The sequence below is a fragment of the Eptatretus burgeri genome, chromosome 15 (assembly GCF_056783735.1).
Source record: "Eptatretus burgeri isolate ZD-2024b chromosome 15, Ebu_testis_v1, whole genome shotgun sequence".
Classification (NCBI taxonomy): domain Eukaryota; kingdom Metazoa; phylum Chordata; class Myxini; order Myxiniformes; family Myxinidae; genus Eptatretus; species Eptatretus burgeri.
Window position 1 is genome coordinate 47,449,984 of NC_140975.1, and position 20,000 is coordinate 47,469,983.

A 20,000-nucleotide genomic window follows, 5' to 3' on the forward strand; every position below is an offset into this window, starting at 1 on the left:
TATATATATATATATATATATATATATATATATATATATATATATATATATATATATATATATATATATATATATATATATATATATATATATATATATATATATATATATATATATATATATATATATATCTATGTTGTTACGGTTGTGGAAATTCGCATTACACCATAAAGAGTCCTCAGGTGAGATATCTCGATCAGTCCATGTGTAGTTAGCCCACACCCGTTGTATAGAGGGAATTTATGTGATCCATTCGGGCTGCGATCCTTCAGTTAGTCGTTTTTCTTTCTCTATTATTAATTTGAACAAGAACAAAACAAACCAACGACGCTTGTGGGTTTTTCCCGCCATTTTTCCCCACGCTTGGTGTGAAGGAAGGGGGGAGGGCAGCTCGCCGCCAATTGGTGGATGAACAGCGTGAGGCGGTCGGGGTGAGGGAACGCCCCTTTTCGGGAACCTTCTCGAAGGAAGGTGGAGCCGAAAACGGGGCGGGGCGAAGGGCGGAGCCGGCCCCTACAAAAGGGACGAACGAGTTGGTCTTCAGTTGGGTTGGTTCGGAGTTCAGTTTTGGTTGGTTCGGAGTTGGTTTGAGTCGGAGTGAGCCTTCTGGTTCTTTGCGAGCTCGTTGTTCCTGCCCTGTTCTGCGATCCTCGTGCGAGCCCTGGGACCCCGTGCGCGAGTGTGGGAAGTAGCGCTGAACGAGCCCCGTCCATTCCCCCAAAAACCCCGTCCGAGCTGTCGGGCGGACGACGCGAGCTACGCGCGGGACGAGCTTGGTGCGCCACGCCAGGAGGAGACAAAGGAGGGACTCGAGGCTGCAGTCCCCAAGGCTGGACGACGCGCCCAGGGAAGTCGCGACTTCCTTTTCTTTTGGGGTTTTGTGTAAATGTCTGTGGGTGGCGCCAGTCTTGTAAGTAGAAACTGTGTAAGTGTTGCCGTGTGTAAATAATTCCCTTTTATTTGGTTTTAACTCTTTCTTTGCTTTTGTTGCATCTTGACTGTATGGCTGTATATACGTGCTTGCTTTGTGTCTGTGTGTGTGAATAAATTGTTTTGCTTGTTGAACTGTTTTCGCGTTTCGCTTCGTCTTTTCCTTTAATTGAATCTCCATCTTGCATCACGTAAGGGATTCGACAGTGGGTTTAAAACGCCCGGTAACTAATCGGAACGGTCGAGGCCGACGATAACTCCGCTCGGTTATCCCTGTAATACAGAACGAACCGCTTAAGCGGTTCGTGTCCAGAGTCGGCCTGTGGCGTGGTACGATCGCCCGGTCGACCACTCGCGCAGGTACTTAGGTAGGTCGAATTTGGCGAGCAACCCTATCCTGCGTGGGTGGGCAATTGGCACGATCGTGGTGAGGTTAAACCTCCACCCGTGACTGGTTCTGGGCGATAGTTCCCGGAAGGTCACGACTGAATTGTCCGTCCGGTGGGCGACGTGTCACGATTCGAGTTACGTGGCCGATCGCACGCCGGCGGGCGCGAATTCGAAACTATATATATATATATATATATATATATATATATATATATATATATATATATATATATATATATATATTCAAATCAAGGATGATCAAAGGAATTTGAATACACCTGAGCTCAATTTGGAATGAAATAGCAAAGTGGTTGAAAACTTATTGATGCAAAACATTTCAACTTTTTATTTTTAATTTGTAAAAATTTCTAAAAACATGTTTTCACTTTGTCATGATGGTGTATTTTGTGTACATCGGTGACAAATTTTATTTTAATCCATTTTAAATTCAGGCTGTAACGCAACAAAATATAACAAGTCGAGGGGTGTGAATACTTTATGAAGGCACCGTATTAAGAAACATATTTTGTCCATGGCATTTTTTGAATTTTAGAGAATGTATTTTAGACCGAAGGAAAGAAGTTCTGAGATCAAATATGAACCTTAATTCCATTTTTAACATTTCCTACAGTATGAGCTAATATGCCTGATTTAGTAATGAGTGTTAGAACATATATGAATTATATTGTACCCAGATATGTCACAGTGAAAAACACTTCTTGGAAGCCATGTAGGTCACCATTGCAAGCACTATACACATGTTGGTATAACACTCACAATTTCTGGTTGTCTCTCTGTCATATGATTTCTCATCCTTCAGACAAGCAGGTAGCAGCCTCTTCCATCTCTGCAGACATTGATAGAACCAGGAGCTGGTCCAACACTTGGAATATGCCTTTCAACCCCGACAAATCCCACACACTCACCATGTCTCTTCAATAGGGCTGTCTGGCAAACCCTCCTTTCTACTTCCAAACAAACCACTTGAAGAGGCAAAGTCACTCAAACTTTTGGGCTTCTCCATCAGCCATGATCTTTCTTGGACAGACCATATTTCCAACATGACCTCCAAAGTGAACCGCCAACTCGGCATCCTTCGTCGTGCAAGGTCTTTCCTTGGCCAATCTAAACTTTTGAGAACCTACAGATTCATTTGCAGCTTGAAGGAGTACAGCTCTGCCTTTTGGGATGCCCCCCTGCCTCACACCTTGCCCTTTTTGATGCCACGCAAAGCAAGGCCCTCCAATTACTGGGATTTCTGACGACTAAGCTGAATGTCTCGGATTGTTACTCTCACATTATACATTAGTTAGTGGCCTCTGTATTCTACCACCTCCTCTTTGGGGTTGCATCCTTTTGCCCTCTCTTGGCTCTGTTCCTCCCAGGTTTCTATAGGGCATACATGATCTGCCAGTAATGCTCCTCTTGTTGTATTCCAAAAATCGAGACTCACTGCTCCTCTCCACCCATTTGTTCCTCTTTTCTCTCTCCTGTGGAAACAACTTCCCCAGTTTGCTTAGTCACATTGTTCTCTCCAGCACGCAAAGACAGCTGTCCACCACTACCTAAGTAATTCCGCATTCATACTCGTCTCTTCTAGCATGAATGCCAAATTCCCAACCTCCTCCACCATCTCTACTTTCTCAACAATCCTCTTGAAGAATTCCTTTCATTCACGCTTCTGGGTCTCACTATCTGCCATGATCATTCCTGGGAAAGCCACATTTCCAAACTGGCCTCCAAAGCCAGTCGCTAACTGGGCATACTCCGTTGTGCAAAGTCCTTCCTCGGCCCACCTAAACTGACCACATACAACAAAGCTTTCGTCCACCGCCTAATGGATACTGCTATCCCCTCTGGGCTGGTGCTCCCGCCTCTCACCTTTCTCGACTTCACGAGGTGGAAACCAAGGCATTTCGAATCATTGGTATCTCCCTCAATGAAGCTGAGTTTTTGGGTCTCTGACGGATGCAGGTCAGTGGTCTTTCTGTCTTCTACTATCTCCTCTCCGGTCTCGCTCACCCCCGCTCTGTCTGCGATATGTCCCCCCTATATTTCCGCAGGGCACTCAAGGTCCGCAGAAACCCCCCTCTGGTAAAACTACCAAAATCACGAATCACTGCTCACCTTCACTCTTTCATTCTTCTTTTTTCCTGCCTTTGGAACAAACTCCCCACACTCTCTTCAATCCCACTCTTCCCTTCAGGTCTTCAAAACAGCTGTTCACCACCACCTCTTATCTTTCCCCATCCAAAACCACGATCTTTTCTACACCGGTTAATCCACCCCAAGCCCACCTCCTTCAAATTCCCTGCTTTCCTTCCCGAAAGTTCCATGTCATGTAAGGTCCTGAAAGTCCCTGTGATGTCCATCTTGTTTACCCCGTGTTCCCCACCCACCCTCAACCCTTGCTGTGTATTGGGTTAGCTCTCATACGAGCCTCAACAATGTATACAAGAAAAAAGAAAAGTGTTTATTTATTTTTAACCCCGCTCCCTTTCCTCTTTTCATTTGTTCCTTTTGTTTCAGTCTCACTTACTCCTTCCTCTTGTTGCTTCATTCAGCTCGTTTACCCAAATGTGTTCTCCCCCTCCCCTTGATCTCACTCCAACTTCAACTCTGCAGTTAGTGTTTCCCACTTTCCATTCTGCTCTTGCTCTTCCATAAGCATTGATCATGTACATACAAAATTGAATTACATTCAGCATGTTATAAAGCAATATCAAAATATGTACAACCATCAACTTTATTATTAAAAAAAAAACAAAGAAGAAGAAAAAAAAAGCACAAAAGACAGAGGAAGCAGCTTTAAGCCCGAATTGATGAAAGATGATGACACCCCTTGCACAGACACCATTTAAAAGAACAATTGGCATCAAAAGAGAATGATAGGTTCGAATTAAAATGTCTGCAGAAGTTGCATTCAAAAAACTTTCCAACATATTCAATTTCATTTTACCACTATCTTAGGAATTTTCAGGTGCTGTAGATACATGTATAAGCAATAAACTACTGAAAGACATAATGACAGATAGGCAGCAAATGTTGAAAAAGAAGAAAAAAAATTAATCATTTCGCTGAAATATCAATGAACTGAAGTTGGCAACGCACAGGATTTAGGACAAACTTATTTCTGATGCCTCTTGGTTGACACGCCACAGAGGTGAGAGCTTGATGGACAGATTTTTTGGTTGAGGCAGTGTGCACAGCGTGGTGCCACAGGCAAGCATGTCTGTTGGCCAAAGCCAACCAGCAACCAGTTAACATCACGCCACAACTCCCTGCAAGGAAAGAGACAGAATGAGAATGAACCAAAGACAATCATTGAAAACATCATCATATCCACTTATGACCTGACCATCTTATCAAGCATGAGCAGAGGAAACAGCGCATTGTGCCAGAACATACCGTGATTCAAATTGTTTTTTTGTTTTTTTTCGTGGAAGCGCTAGAACACAGAATGGATCAGGATGCAACATAACAATAGGAATAGCCGGAGAAGGGTGAAATGCCAACAGCAGGACAGAGGGAAAAAACAGACAGTGATGGACAAACAAGCGATGGGGGTAACGATGAAGGGTAGGGGAGAACGCAACAAGTGGAAAGATGGATACGAAGGCAACGATGAAGGGTAGGGGAGAACGCAACGAGTGGAAAGATGGATACGAAGGCAACGATGAAGGGGAGAGGAGATCGCAACGGGTGGAAAGATGGATACAAAGGCAACGATGAAGGGGAGAGGAGATCGCAACGGGTGGAAAGATGGATACAAAGGCAAAATTTTGGGAAGGGGTGGAGAGTGGTTTAACGGGTGTGGAAAATGTCATGGTATTGGATAGGAGATGATTTGAGATGGTGGTGAACAGCTGTCTTGAAGACTTGAAGGGAAGAATGAGATTGAAGAGAGTGTGGAAGTTGGTTCCACAGGCAGGAAAAAAAATGCAACAAATAAGTGGAGGTGTGCAGTGGTTCTGGTTTTTGGCATTTTCACGTGTAGAGGGTTGCTGGTGGACCGCATGCCTCCTGCAAGATACCTGGGGGAAGGATGGCACAAAAAGGACAGATGGTGTAAGACCAAAAAGGAGGGGGAAGAAGACCGACCACCGACCTGTCGGCGATGGCGGAGAGATATGTCCATAGACTCACCTTCATCGTGAGAGATTCCAATGATGTTGAAAGCCTTGGTTTCCATGGCGTCAAGCTGAGTAAGGTGTGAGGCAGGAGCACAAGCCCAGAAGGAAGAGCAGTATTCCACAAAGCTGAGGATGAAGGCAATGTAGGTGGATAGGAGTTCAGGTGTGCCAAGGAAGGACTTTGCACGACTGAGGATGCCCAGTTGGTGACTGGCTTTGGAGGCCAACTTTGAAATGGCGCTTGCCCCAGAGAGATCATGGCTGAGAGTGAGACCCATGAGTTTTAGTGACTGAATTTCTTTGAGAGGGTTGTTGAGAAAGTAGATGGGAGGGTTAGCGGTTCAGTCCTTTCAGGAAGAGATATATTTTTTTCAAGGTTAAAAGACATGTTCCAAGTGTTAGACCAGTTTGTGATTTTGTCAATGTCTGAAGAGAGAGTGAGAAGAGGCTGCTGTTTGCCTGTCAGAAGGATGAGGAATGTCACAGCAGAGAGTAGAGTCATCAGGAAAGAAAGAGGATTTTCCAGCAAGTGAGAGAGATTGTTAATGATCAGTAAAATGATTCAGTTGAGACAAACACGTTGGCTACGAGAGTGGACAAAAATAGCAATCCAAGAGTGAAGTTGACTTTGGATTCCATAGGCAGACCATTTGGAGAGCAAGTCAGGATCCCAGACTGTATAGATAGCTCAATATGTGACCAGAGATGGCCCTGATCAAATGTCTGATATTGAGGGCATTCATCTATTGATGCAGCAGTAGAATCAGCATGTCCAAGGTAAAATGACCTGGGCTGAATCTAAAATGATCTGAGATGAGGCTGTTGGAGAAAAGGAATGATTTTATATCAACTGTGATGATGGATTACATGACCTTGCTGATGATTGAAAGTAAACTGATACTGTAGGTCTGTAATTAAGGGGATCTGTTTTGCACCTTTTTATGTAACACAGAGATGTTGGCCGACTTCCAAGCAGATTGAAGATGACCTCACATAAATGTCAGAGTGAAAAGAGCAGAGAGAGGAACTGCAAGAGCAGTAGAGCAGGTTTTTCGGACTCGTGAGCTTGTGCTATCCGGTCCAGTTGCCGAAACAAAGTCAATGGTTGCCAGAAACCTCCCATCTTCCCAGGTGCAAACGACACAGAGTCCAGGAGCAGTTGCGTATGACGAGGAAAGGTGGGTAGAGAGAGGGAGAATGAGAGGGGGGGGACACAAGATTTGTAAGCAAACAGTATTGAGGCATTCAGCATTCTCACAGGCAAAGGGGGAGCATACACAAGACACAGACTTGATAAAGCTCGACCAAGTTTTAGAGGAGGGAGACAAGTTTGAAAGTTCATTCTTGAGATTGGACAGATGTTTTCTGGCTCTCCTGAGAGTAGACACACACTTGTTATGAGCTTTGTGGAATGATTTGAGGTTGCTTTCGGTTGGATTTTCATTCCAGGAAGAGAATGCAAGTTGGTTTAACGCAACTGCCTCACCACAGGATTCAGAGTACCAAAGGTGGGAGGATGGGTAAGATAACTGAAGATGAGGTGGGATGAATCTGTGCATAAGGGAGTGCAGGTTCCTGTACAAGCATTCCCAGGCTGAGTTAATATCAGGGGTGCTAGATACAAAAGACCAGACCCGAAGTGCGATGGCAACATTCAATCTCTACGAGGTTTTCCTGAGTGCAGTGCCACACTTGCCGGCACAGAGGCTCTCTGAGAATGGCCAGAGAGGAGTTCACCTTCACCAGCACATGATCAGATGAACCAATTGGAGCAAAGGAAGAGCAACATTTAAAACAAAAGAAAGGGCAGCATTGTTAAGTGAAGTGTCAATACCCAGTGACTTTGGCCTGAGCAATGCAGACATTCAAAAAAAAAATGACCAAAGGACAAAATAACCTGGAAGCTATGCAACTCCAAAATTGTGCTAATGAAAACAATGGGAGAAATAAACAGAACCTCACTGAAATGAAAAAGCCTGTTGTTGGCTTAACGGTTCAGGTGGCACGCTTAAAGGCCCGGTCACACCTTGACGTTTTAGCCAACGTATGCCGATTTTTGAATTTTTTTTCTAAAACGCTGGCACACGTTGAATACGTTATGGGTAAGTTTTGATAACATTGAGAGCACGCTGAAAAACACTGCCATATGTCATTGTACGCTGGCTTTAAACGTTGTACTTTTTGGCTGTCCTCAAATTTTTTCATGCTTGAAATTTCACGACGTATGCCGGCGTATGACTCACACGTTCCGCTACGCTGGCCACAAGTTGTATGCACGGTCTGCGATCGTTGACAGACGTCAACACATGCTACTTGTAAGTTAATCATAAGTTGAGACACGCCGAGGTAATGTTTAGCGTACCCGAAACTTATTTCTAACCTATGATTAACGTGTTGTTGGCACGTTACGCGATCGTTGCCACACGTCGACAGACATTACTTTTAAGTTACTCATAGGCTGAAAGACGTCGGTATAATGGATCGTCCTTGCGTCAGCGTCCACGGCCACGGCCAGGACACTTATTTGCAGCATTCTTCAAACTTTTCTTCGGCATGACGAGGATGTTCACACTTCGATGTCTAGCTTGGCTATGATTCCAATTGTCCATCGGCAGCGTCTATTTAAAATAGTCGAGTTTGAGCGTTTTAACACGTTCAGAAGAAACGCTTCAAATTTAAAAACCCCAGCGTCAAAAAACAAAGGCGAGTGACAGCAATTTAAATCGTTCATTGTAAACAATTAAAATAGCTGAGTGGTACCGTTTAAAAGTCGTTGAGTGTAAAAAAAATCGAATTGTTGAGCGCAAGCGTCTACTTTCAATAGTGGGGTTTGAGCGATTTAGCACGTTCAATCGAAACGATTAAAATTTCCGAGCGCCAGCGTCAAAAAACAAAGGCGAGTGACAGCAATTTAAATCGTTCATTGTAAACAATGAAAATAGCTGAGTGGTACCGTTTAAAAGTCGTTGAGTGTAAAAAAAATCCAATTGTTGAGCGCAAGCGTCTACTTTCAATAGTGGAGATGCAGCCATTTAAATCGTTGAATGGCAGCCTATGAATAGCAAACCCTACGTCACCGGCAAAGATAAACTGCCGCACGATATGGATAAGTTAGGCTATCGTTGGGCATAGTTTGTGAACGCCGGCTTCACGATAATTATTCGTTGGTATATCGTATCTATAAGTAATCAAAGTGCTCTATGCACATTATTAGTTCATTGTGCATTTGTCCAACCCGTTATTAATAGACCTAAATCGTAAAAACAAGCAATAGCTCATTGTTGAAAAAGCCCCATAAAAAATTAGCCGCGAAGAACTTCGAACAATGGTGAAAAGATGTCTCCTACCCGTGGACACGCGGACGCAAGGACGATCCATCATAACCCACACCCTCCCCCTCACACTCACCTACTACTGCCAACATGAACAAACTACTACTAATACTAATACTGATACTGATACTGATACTGCTGACATGGACATCAACTCAAAAAGGACTCGAAAACACTGTTGGGTTCCCCTTTTATGAGCAGCATTTTTATATACCAATTCCCAAAACCGCTGGGAACACGTCTTTATATGACAGTTGTAAGCTAGAAACACGTTCATTTTTTTTTTTTGTCGACCGGAAGACGTCATTGGAATACGTCTACATACGTCGATGTGTGTTGGGACTACGTAAAGAATTAGTTCAAAGCACGTCAAACATAAGTTATAAATAAGTTTCGCGTGAAAAAGACATTACCGCGACGTGTTTCGACTTATGAGTAGCTTACAAGTAGCCTTTGTGGACGTGTGTAAGCGTCCACATATCGTGTGTAAAACTTATCCCCATCGCATGCGGAACGTGTGTCATACGCCGAGTACGTCGTAAAATTTTGAACATGTTTAAAATTTCTTGACGTACTCTACTTACTACGAGGTATGATAGCGTACTTTAGCGTTCTACTCACGTATACCAAACTTACTCATACCGTATTTGACGTGCCCCAACGTTTTAGACACATTTTTCTTAGGTCGGCATACGCTGGCAAGATCGCCAAGGTGTGACCGCGATGTTGTCACTTCCATTTCTACGGCAGTTATGATTCGAATCGTTGTGCGTCAGCCTTTTAATAAGCTACGTCACGACATCGTCGGTGATGCGTGCAACGCGCTATGCCGAAGTTAGACTATCATTGGGCATCGGTTGTGTAGGCCGACAACAGGTTCAGCATTCGTTGGTATAAGTTATCTATAACACAACGAAACGTTCTGTGTCTGTTACCAATGCGTTATACATAAGACCAAGTCGCTATGAATACGTCCGAATCTTTAAAAAAAAAACATCAAAAGTTCAACGTAAGCCAGCGTTTTACATACGTTGCCATCGCTGGCTAAAACGTCAAGGTGTGACCGGGCCTTTAGATCTTACAGTCTTGGGTTTGAGTCCCTGTTCTACCCATTGAAATAACACCAGGTGGGTTGACTCAGCCTGTCATCTTTTTGAGGTCGGGAAAATGAGTACCAGCAGCACACTCACACTTCCAGAAAATGACGCAACCAGCAGGCACAAGCTGTATATGAAAGAATAACTGAAACGAAACTATCCCAGGTCAAAAAAACCAGTAAAGACCAGTAGCTTACTGGTCAACTGGTACCAGTTGAAAACCAGTAGCCAACTGGTACCAGTAAAGCCAGTTGGTTTCTTACTGGTTTTAATATGGAAATTGGAATAGAGTGATATATTACCAGTTGAAATAAAATTGTATTTAACTAACTGGTATCAACTGGGACCAGTACATTGTAACTGGTATCAACTGGGAGACCAGTACATTGCAACTGGTATCAACTGGGACCAGTACATTGCAACTGGTATCAACTGGAACCAGTAAGACTTTAACTGGTACAAATATGAGCTACTGGTTTTTTCAACTGGGAAATTGGAATTCTGACTGAATTTAACTGGTACCAGTTGAAACCAATAGAGACCAGTTAAAGACCAATTAGAACCAATAGAGACCAGTTGAAAATGTGTACTGGTTTTTCGACCTGGGATACCAGGAAATATAATTGGAGATGATCTGGGGCTCTGTGACAATGGTGAAAAGAAACCCAGGAGCGGCGGCGGCATGCGTACACTGAACAAGTCCCCATGTGTGTACGGAGAGACAGATGATCGCACAAGCACACGCACAGGGAAACAGAACATCCAGAACAGGTGGGGGGGGGGGGGGGACCTTCTCTCGTCAGAGGACCTTAACAGCCATTGTAAAATCTGCTGCTGGTTGGTTATATACCGAGTGATGCATTCATAATTTAAACACATCTGCAGATAAGTAATGTAACCAATCATTCTGATTATTGTTACGGCACAAATGATTGGAATGCAGCCAAACATCCTGATACCAACTAAACAAGAAGGGCACTCGGAAGGGCGCATACCTCCAGCCCACAATGCCTGATCCACAAGAACATATCTGGCCCAATACATTTCTGAAATATCATGCTATATATGGCTTTTGAGCCCGATTTCTCAATGGTGAATAATCACTTCTAAAATTCTAGTCGTCATATCCTGATTCGGATCTTCACCAAAATCTAATCAATTTGTCATGGTCACACACCCAACCTGTCCACCAATTTCCTTCAAAATCCTTCGCCAACTTTTTGAGATATCGTGCTATATATTAGTTTAGCCGTCTCTCAATGGTGAAGAATCACAAAAAAAAAATTTGATCCGGATCCGGATCTTCACCAACATTGAATCAGTTCGTCCTTGTCACACCCAACATGTCCACCAAGTTTCATCCAAATCCGTCTACAACTTTTTGAGATATGGTGCTTTATATCATTTTTGGCCCATTCTCTCAATGGTGAAGAATCACGTAAAAAATTTGATCCAGATCCGGATCCGGATCTTCACCAAAATTTAAACAGTTTGTCCTCGTCACACACCAAACCTGTCCACAAAATTTCATCCGGATACATCCACAATTTCTTGATATATCCTGTACACAAACAAACAAAAAAACAAACAGACAAACAAGAAAAAGACATCGTGCAGAGCATGATACAGCAAAATCCACCCCCCTCTCCAAAGTTTCCTCTAGATACATCAAATTGTCCATTTCATTAAGATTAAAATTCACAATCTTAATCAAAAAAAGCTCAAGTCAATCGGATGAAAATTGATTATTTTTCAGAATGAAATTGATGATTTTAGAAGTTTGACCGTGAGTTGATCTTTGACCTTTTGACCTCAAAAATAGTTGGTTTCCAAATTTAGTGATGCAATATGCAATTGCTGCTTAATTTTCAAGTTCATCAGATGTAAATTGCTGATTTTTCAGTTGAAAATTGATGATTTTAGAAGTTTGACCTTTGACTTCCAAAACAGTTGGTTTCCCAATTCAGTGAAGCAATATGAAAATATTGTTCAAATTTCAAGTCAAATCTGACCTCAAGTAACTTTTTGATATATCCTGTACACAAACAAACAAACAAACAGAAACACGAAGAAGAAGTCGTGCAGAGCAAGCCACTTGCAAAATGCATAAAACAAATTTGACCTCAAAAATAATTGCTGGTTGAATTCAATGACCAAATATGCAACTCCTCTTCAAATTTCAAGTCAATCGGATGAATATTGAGGATTTTTGAAATACCACCAAGTACTTGTTGACCTTGGGCCTATGTTGACTTCAGTGACCTGAAATATATATCCTCTTTAAATTTCAAGTCAATGGGATAAAAATTGAGGAATTTAGAAGTTTCACCCAAGTTGTTGACCTTTGGCCTATGGTGACCTTTTTATCCATGTTGACCTCAAAAATAATTAGCTTGTTGAATTTAGTGATCTGAAATATAAATCCTCTTCAAATTTCAAGTCAATGGGATAAAAATTGAGGATTTTAGAAATCTCACCTAAGTTGTTGACCTTTAGCCTATGTTGACTTTTTGACCTCTTGAAATCAAAAACAATAGGCTTCTTCCTTATGACAAACTGTATCATGTGGTGAAGTTTTGTGAAAATTGGTTGAAAATTTTGACCTGTAGGCGATAGACAGAGACAGACAGACAGACAAACAGAATAACAAAATCAACTGACCAATGTACTTGAAAAATCTTCGATTTTGCAAGTAATAAACAGACAGAAGGGGGTGAAAACATAACCTTCTTCACCCTCGGCGGCGGAGGTAACAAAAGGAACATACGAAACCATTATACATGACAAGAAGTCATAATGTATATCTAATTAGCCGTAATTTGTATGTATGACATAGTTTTAGGAAGACAGCACATATACTGAAGATCCGTGCTTCTCAACTGGTGGGCCGCGGCCAACTGGTGGGCTGCGGAGCCCTCCAAAAAAGAAAAGAAAAAGAAAGAAGAAAGAAGAAAAAAAGGGTCTGATTTTACAGTGCAAGACTTACATGACACAGCTGGAATTCAGCTCGGTCTGTTTGTACTTCCGTCTTTCTGAAACCGTCTAGCGAGCGTGCGTGCAAGAGAGATAGATCGAGTCATTTTGTGCTTACGTACGTCATGTTTATGCAGTGGTGGTTTACACGCGTTCGATCTACATGTAACTGTGATGTGAACGTACTATATCCATGTGTATGTGTGTATTGTGCACGTGCGCATATATGCGATGTGCGTGTATGCATGTACGTGCCTGTACTTAGTTCATGCGTTCACGAACTTGAAATTTTTGTAAACTTTTCAACTTTCGCGGAAAATTTCTTGAACCGAAAATTGATCGATTTTTGAAACGAAAGTGTGATGGAGAAGACAAATCTGCTACGGAAAAATCTCGAAAGGTTGTGGTGAGGAAATATGACCCCGATTACATTAAATATGGATTCACGATGGCAGGCAGTGATGTTGAGCCAAAAGCACAGTGTGTTGAATGTGCTGAAATCCTGTCAAACGAGGCGCTTAAACCATCAAAGCTTCAGAGACACTTAAACACAAGACACCCGAATAGTGCAGGTAAGCCAAAGGAATATTTTGAGAGGAAAAGGGCTGGACTTCAGGCACAGCAGAAAGTGATTACAACATTCACAACTCAGTCAAAATCAGCATTGAAAGCCAGCTACATGGTTGCTGCTCATGTTGCTCGTAGCAAGAAAGCTTTCACAATCGTGGAGGAGCTTATTTTACCCAGTGCTGTTGATAGGTGTCGAGAAATTCTTGGAGAGGCAGCTGCAACCAAACTTCAGTCCGTATCACTCTCTAATGATACTGTGATGAGAAGAATTGTTGAAATGAGTGATGACATTGAATGACAACTGGTGGAAAAAACAAAGGCCAGTCCGTATTTTTCCATTCAGTTGGATGAATCTACTGACATTAGCAATAATGCTTTATTGCTAGTTTTCGTGAGGTACTGCGGGGACAGTGATGTTCATGAGGATCTACTGTTTTGCAAAGACCTTCCCACAAAAACAGCTGCAGATGATGTAATGCTCTGCCTTGACAAATAGTTCACTGCCAAGAGTATTGATTAGAATAACTGCGTAGGTGTGTGCACAGATGGTGCTGCATCAATGACAGGAGTCCATCGTGGTGTTGTAAAACAGATCCAACAGAGGGCGCTAGATGCCAAGAAGACTCACTGCTTCTTACATAGAGAAAATCTGGCAACAAAGCAGATGTCACCAGAACTGAATGAAGTCATTAATGTAGCTGTTAAAACTGTGAACTTCATCAAGAAGAGTGCACTCAACTCAAGGTGTTTTGCTGCATTGTGTGAAAGACTTGATTCTGATCACTTGCAGCTTCTGTACCACAGTGAGGTGAGGTGGCTTTCAAGAGGACGTATGCTTAATCGCATCTTTGAACTGAGACATGAAGTCCACATGTTCCTTGAAGAGAAACACTCACCACTTGCTGATCATTACAGTAATGATAACTTTTGTGCCAAATTAGCTTACCTGTCAGATGTGTTTGACCAGTTAAATCAGCTCAACATATCAATGCAAGGTAGGAACAGTTCAGTGTTCTTGGTTGCTGACAAAATTGAAGGCTTCAAGAAAAATCTTGTTCTTTGGAACAGAAAAGTGAAGGATGGACGACTTGAGATGTTTCCACTTCTGAGTGAAACTTTGGAATCCACTCTTCATACAGACATATCTGGGCTCATAATCCAGCATTTGACCGAGTTATCACAAAAGTTTGCAGACTACTTTCCAGAGGACCCAAGGCAAGGAAACCTTTGGATTTTGAACCCTTTCTCAGTGGATCCTGCTTCAGAAGATGTGGCCTTGTCCGTTGTACTTGAAAATGAACTGATGGAACTTTCTGCAGACAGCAGTCTGAAGCTTCAAAATGCACAGGTAGACCTTCCTTCATTCTGGATATTGGCAAGCAGTGAATACACTTCTTTGTCAAAGCGTGCCATCAGATTTCTTTTACCATTCACCACAACCTATCTCTGTGAATCGGGCTTCTCGACTGTAACTGTGACAAAATCAAAAGCACGAAATCTTCTAAAAACAGACACTCTGAATGCCACTTTGCGTGTGAGCCTGCCCCCCATCAAACCACGACTTGACCATCTTATTTCCAAGAAGCAAGCTCAAGTGTCTCATTAAAGGTAAGCATAATGATTTGTTTTGGCATTAAGTTTTATTGCCATTTTTCTCATTACGATTCTGTCTGATGGGCCTCGAAAATTTCCTCAGAGCCAGAGTGGGCCTCAAGTTGAAAAAGGTTGAGAAGCACTGCTGTAGATGACACCTGATGCACATCAAAGGAAAGCCCACCTAACGTTTCCATTGTGGTATCTGTTTATCTTTATCACACTCTTGAAAGAGAAGAGAAATTTGAATGCGAATTGTTCATAAATTGAGATTTCAAATTCAGAAGGAGATATCAGAGGAAATCCCGCCTCATGTTTTGACCGTGGTAACTACATGTTTATTCAGTAAACTCTCAAATATCGTGAGTTTCAATATCGTGGGTTTCTACCAATCACGGGCAACCTATAGTGTTCCGATTTCGTTATCGCGGTATTTAATTTCGGTTTTTGAGCCAAGATGAGTCATTGTTTGTGTCCGCGTGTATATTACCTCTCATTACTAGCCTTTTGTTGTTTCTCGAGCACCGTTAATTGTAGTTACAAGACCAGCATATGGGAACGAAGCTAAATTTGAGGATGAATCTTCATCGAACAAGAAATGCCATACGGAGATCATGTAATATTATATCTCCAAGATGGAAAAAAACTAACAGTTAATAATGGTGCCCAAACGTAAAAGGAATGGCAAAAATTAATCATGCCAAAAGGCAGAGAAAGGTGATACCATTGTGCGAAGAAACCGAGGTGTGAGATATGTTGGAAGAAGTAAAAGTGCAGCACCTGTGTGCCGCCATTACCGGATAAATGAATCAACTGTGTGTAAACGCGAGTCAAATATTCATGCAACGGTTCCTGCTAGCAAAGCGCAAAAAACTCATTCCAGTTCCATGATCCTCAAACTGAAAGAATGGAAAAAAAACACTTGATGTTTGGATTGAGGACCAAACAGAAAAAAATGTGTTTGAGAAGGACCAGTGTATGGGAGAACCCATTGTGGATTTACCAACATTTCCACGAGGCACCGGGGGCCAAAGGCTCCAGATCAACCATGGCAATGGAACTAATCGAGGCTAAGGGAATAATGTCGGAGCAGGTTTTTAACGCCGAAGAGACGGGATTATTTTGGAAGATGATGCCATCTCGTACCTTCCTGTCAAAGCAGGGAAGATCTGCTCCAGGTCAAGGTGGCTAAGGATAGTTTTACCCTTCTTCTATGTGGCAATTCAGCAGGCGACTTTCGTCATGCTCCCGATGATCCAACAGCCGTGGAAACTTCTACATCCACATCTTTCAACCTCCACCCTCCCCCTATTACAGCATTATCAACATCATCATCTCCAAGCGAAGTCTTGTGTTTTCTATTTACGGCAGAGTATAGCAAGGATGAGTACATAATATGTTTACCCTTACCGACCTCGCTCTTTTGGAATAAATTAAAGGTAAAAGTGATGCGTTTTTGTTTAATTTACACTGGATCAATTAGATGTATATGTTTATTTCAACATTAACATGACTATATATATATATATATATATATATTGTTACGTTTGAGGGGGGGTATGCATTACAAGGGTAATTAGGATGTTTAATTAGGTATGCCATGCTGTTCCAGTTTACCAGGATCTCGATGTTATAAGTAGCAATTCGGTGGTGATAAGTTGTCTAGTAAATGTTCATTTCTTCAAGGGGGAAATGATAATTGTCACGTAATTAGATAGGGACACGGGATAGGGTAAGTGTGTCTGCGTAAACCCCTTTTAGTAGTCCCTGGAGGCTGGCCGTGACGTCACAGGACAGTGCAGCGGATGGCTCCACCCCGTGATCACGATTGGCAGAAGGCAACGGCGGTGGGCCAATAAACGGCTCGATTGGAAGTGACGAGGACGGGAGGATAAAAAGGTTCTGTTCGGGGTTGAAAAGGAAGAGGAAGAAGATCGGGACAAAAAGATCGTGTTTTTTTGGTGTGGAGGCTGTTGCGCGGGAAGCGTACTTGTTGTTGTGCTGATTCGATCGTGTTCTTTAATCGTGTCTTGGAGCCTTGCTGAGCCTCGTGCCTCACATTGGTTGGCTCTGGGGTTCTGCTGACTCGGAGTACGGGGTCGAACGGCGGGTGGACCTTCCTCCCTCTCTTGCTCGCAATTTGGCGCCAGAACTGGTTCCCTGGCGGCTGTGAGCGAACTTGGGCCAGGACCAGGAGGTCGACAGCACCACGGTGTCTCCTGCCCCCCTGACGAGAGCAAGGCCAGCTCGTCCGACGCCGATCCAGGGACAGTTGCGTCCACACCATGGTCCAGCCTGACCACCAGAAGTAGCTACTGTGTGTGTGTGTGTGTGTGTGTGTGTGTGTGTGTGTGTGTGTGTGTGTGTGTGTGTGTGTGTGTGTGTGTGTGTGTGTGTGTGTGTGTGTGTGTGTGTGTGTGTGTGTGTGTGTGTGTGTGTGTACTTGGTGCCTTAGAGGGTTTGAGATCTGTATATTCATTGGAATTGTCTGTGTTTTCCCCACGCCCGATCCCACACCATCCCATCGAATCGCCCCGGATCCCTCTTCTTGCCGAGTCTTGTTATTTCTGGTTAATAATAAAAACAAATAAACATCATCAACTCAGTGAAAAGCGACTCGTGCCACCTTCCTCGTCCCGTTTGCGGTAGAGCGATTAGAACCGCCATGTTTGGGTAATAAATAAATAAACCGCCTCCATCGTTTCGGCTCATTCTACGTTGGCGGGACTGGTCAAGTCCCGTGGACGTCACATTGGTGTCAGGGTGTTGGATGTTCGAACCCCTCTAAATTATATTTGGTGTCGGGAAAATATACCAAGATTAAAATCTCGCCACGAAATGGAATATAAAATTACAACAGAAAAGCGCGCGAGCGCGGGAAAATTTTGGCGGGAGTTTTCAAATTAAATTTAATTGGCGGCAAACGGGACTTCTGCACCATGGCGGATGTGCAGATGTTTGAGGAGGAAGGCCACGTGTCTGGCAGCGAGTCGGGGGAAGAGGGGAGAGACGGGGGTAGGGTTGGAACCTCCCCCATTCCGAGCGTGGACCGTGCTTCATTGCCCGTAACGGGGCCGGCAGCGCCGGAAACCGGCGCGATGTCGATCCAGACAATGTTGGAACGTTTAATAGGGGACATAACGGCACAAATAGCAAATCAATTCGTGGCACAGAGGGCAGAAATGACAGATCAATTGGGGGTAATGGGGGTACAGTTGGGTGCACGGATTGATTTAATGAGGGATGAATTGGGGGAAAAGATGGAGAAAATGAAAACTGAGATGCAGGAGTGTGTGGATGTTAAATTGGGAGAAATACAAAGCAAATTCGAGGATAGATTGGAGGAAACAAAGGTAGAAATTACATTGGAGGGGGAAAATATACGGAAAAAATTGGTAGATAAAATTGATTGCAACGAACATTCGGGTTGATAAAGTGGATGAAAGCCTGGAACGTCATCGTGCCTGTGTGGATGCTCGTATGCAGCTGCAAGTTGAAGAGTGGGGAGAGCTGAGGAAGCAAGGGATGAATTTGGCAGAGGAGGTAAAAGGATTGGAGGCTCGTTTGGACGAACAAAATAAAATTATGAGCCAAGATGAAGTCTTTGATAAAGGCCTGGTAGAGCCGTCTTTTGTAAGTAGAGTGTCCGGGTTGGTTGAGGAGCAGCTACAAACTCGCGACGGAGCCTTGGAGGAGGTTGTGCGGGCCCAGAAGATCCTGCGGGAAGAGGTGAATCGGTCCATTCAACGTTTGGACCAGGAGGAAAAATTGACCCATGAGACCCTCACCACAAAACATCTTTGGCCACAGTGGGCTCCGAAATTGGATACGCAGCCACAAGGGTGTTTGATCCCTGGGCTGGATTCGGACAAGGGAGAAACTGAGAAGCGGGCCACCGTAAAAGTGATCCCCCTGGTAAATTTTGACGGGTCAGGGAGCGTTGAAGCTTTTCTGACGCAATTTGAGTGCATTTCCCGACTAAACGGGTGGAATGAGCAGGAACGTACAGGGAATTTGGTGGCAACGTTGCGGGGACCAGCCGCAGATGTGTTAAACGTGATCGCGGAGGGGATGTTGACCAGCTCCCACATTTGCGAGGCGTTGAGCCGTCGGTTTGGGTTCGCGGCAAACTGTGATCTGGTGCGGGACCAGCTCCAGCACCGCAGATTAAAGCCGGGTGAGACAGTGCAGGAGCTGGCACAGGACATTTACCAATCAGTCAGGATCGCGTATCGGGACCTTATAGTGGAGGCATGGGACAGACTGGCACTAGAGAAATTTTTAGCTGCTCTTCCTGACCTTGAGGTCCGAGCGCTAGTGGAGTTACAGGATCCACCCACCGTTCACCGAGCGGCCGAGTGCGCGGCCAGGCTGGCCTCGTGGAGTCGGCCGGGTCGGGTTCCAGAGAGGCCATCGGTGACGATCCGACAGGCGGAGATCCAGGATCAGGGAGGGGGGCTGGGAGAAATTGGCATTACCCAAATGTTTCAGGAAATTTGCCAGAAACTGTCAAGTTTGATAAAGGGTAATCCGGTAGTTAGTGCGCCAAAGCGGTGGGGTCCAGCCCAGCCAATAGAGCAATTCAATTATGGCCGAGGGGGTCCGGAACCGGAAGAGACATTTCACCGATACTCACGGGGGCCTTTTATGGGGAGTTGTTTCCGGTGCGGGCGAAGAGGACACGTGCAACGATATTGCCGGTACCCGGCGATGGAGGGACCCTCCAATAGACTTTTAGACTCGGAGAGGGTGAATCCTTCTGCTGAACCGCCAGGTCTATCCGAGATGCCCTTTCATAGGTCGGGTCCGGAGATCACTGCCGGGGGTCGGGGAGACTAGATTGGGCTGAGCATATACGGCCATGCTCGGCTGCTGAGATTGTGGCGAAGTGCCTCCTTTGGTGATTAAAAAAAAAAAAATGAAGTGTGGGAAAATTGGCATGGGTTTGTAAGTTCTGCTGGGTTTTAGAGTGACAATAGGGA

The 20,000-nt window shown here is 43.9% G+C and overlaps 1 protein-coding gene across 3 annotated transcripts in view; it reads right to left on the reverse strand.

The window, feature by feature from the left end:
- Positions 1 to 4,052: 4,052 nt before the first annotated feature.
- Positions 4,053 to 20,000, reverse strand: part of NTHL1 (nth like DNA glycosylase 1) — a 37,348-nt gene continuing 21,400 nt past the window's right edge. For 2 of the 3 annotated variants that reach the window (XM_085858420.1, XM_085858419.1), the window contains one exon: positions 4,053 to 4,601. In XM_085858420.1, the coding sequence (XP_085714546.1) occupies positions 4,390 to 4,601 (212 nt within the window). In that variant the 3' untranslated portion in view covers positions 4,053 to 4,389. The other variant, XM_085858418.1, reaches the window with a different exon arrangement.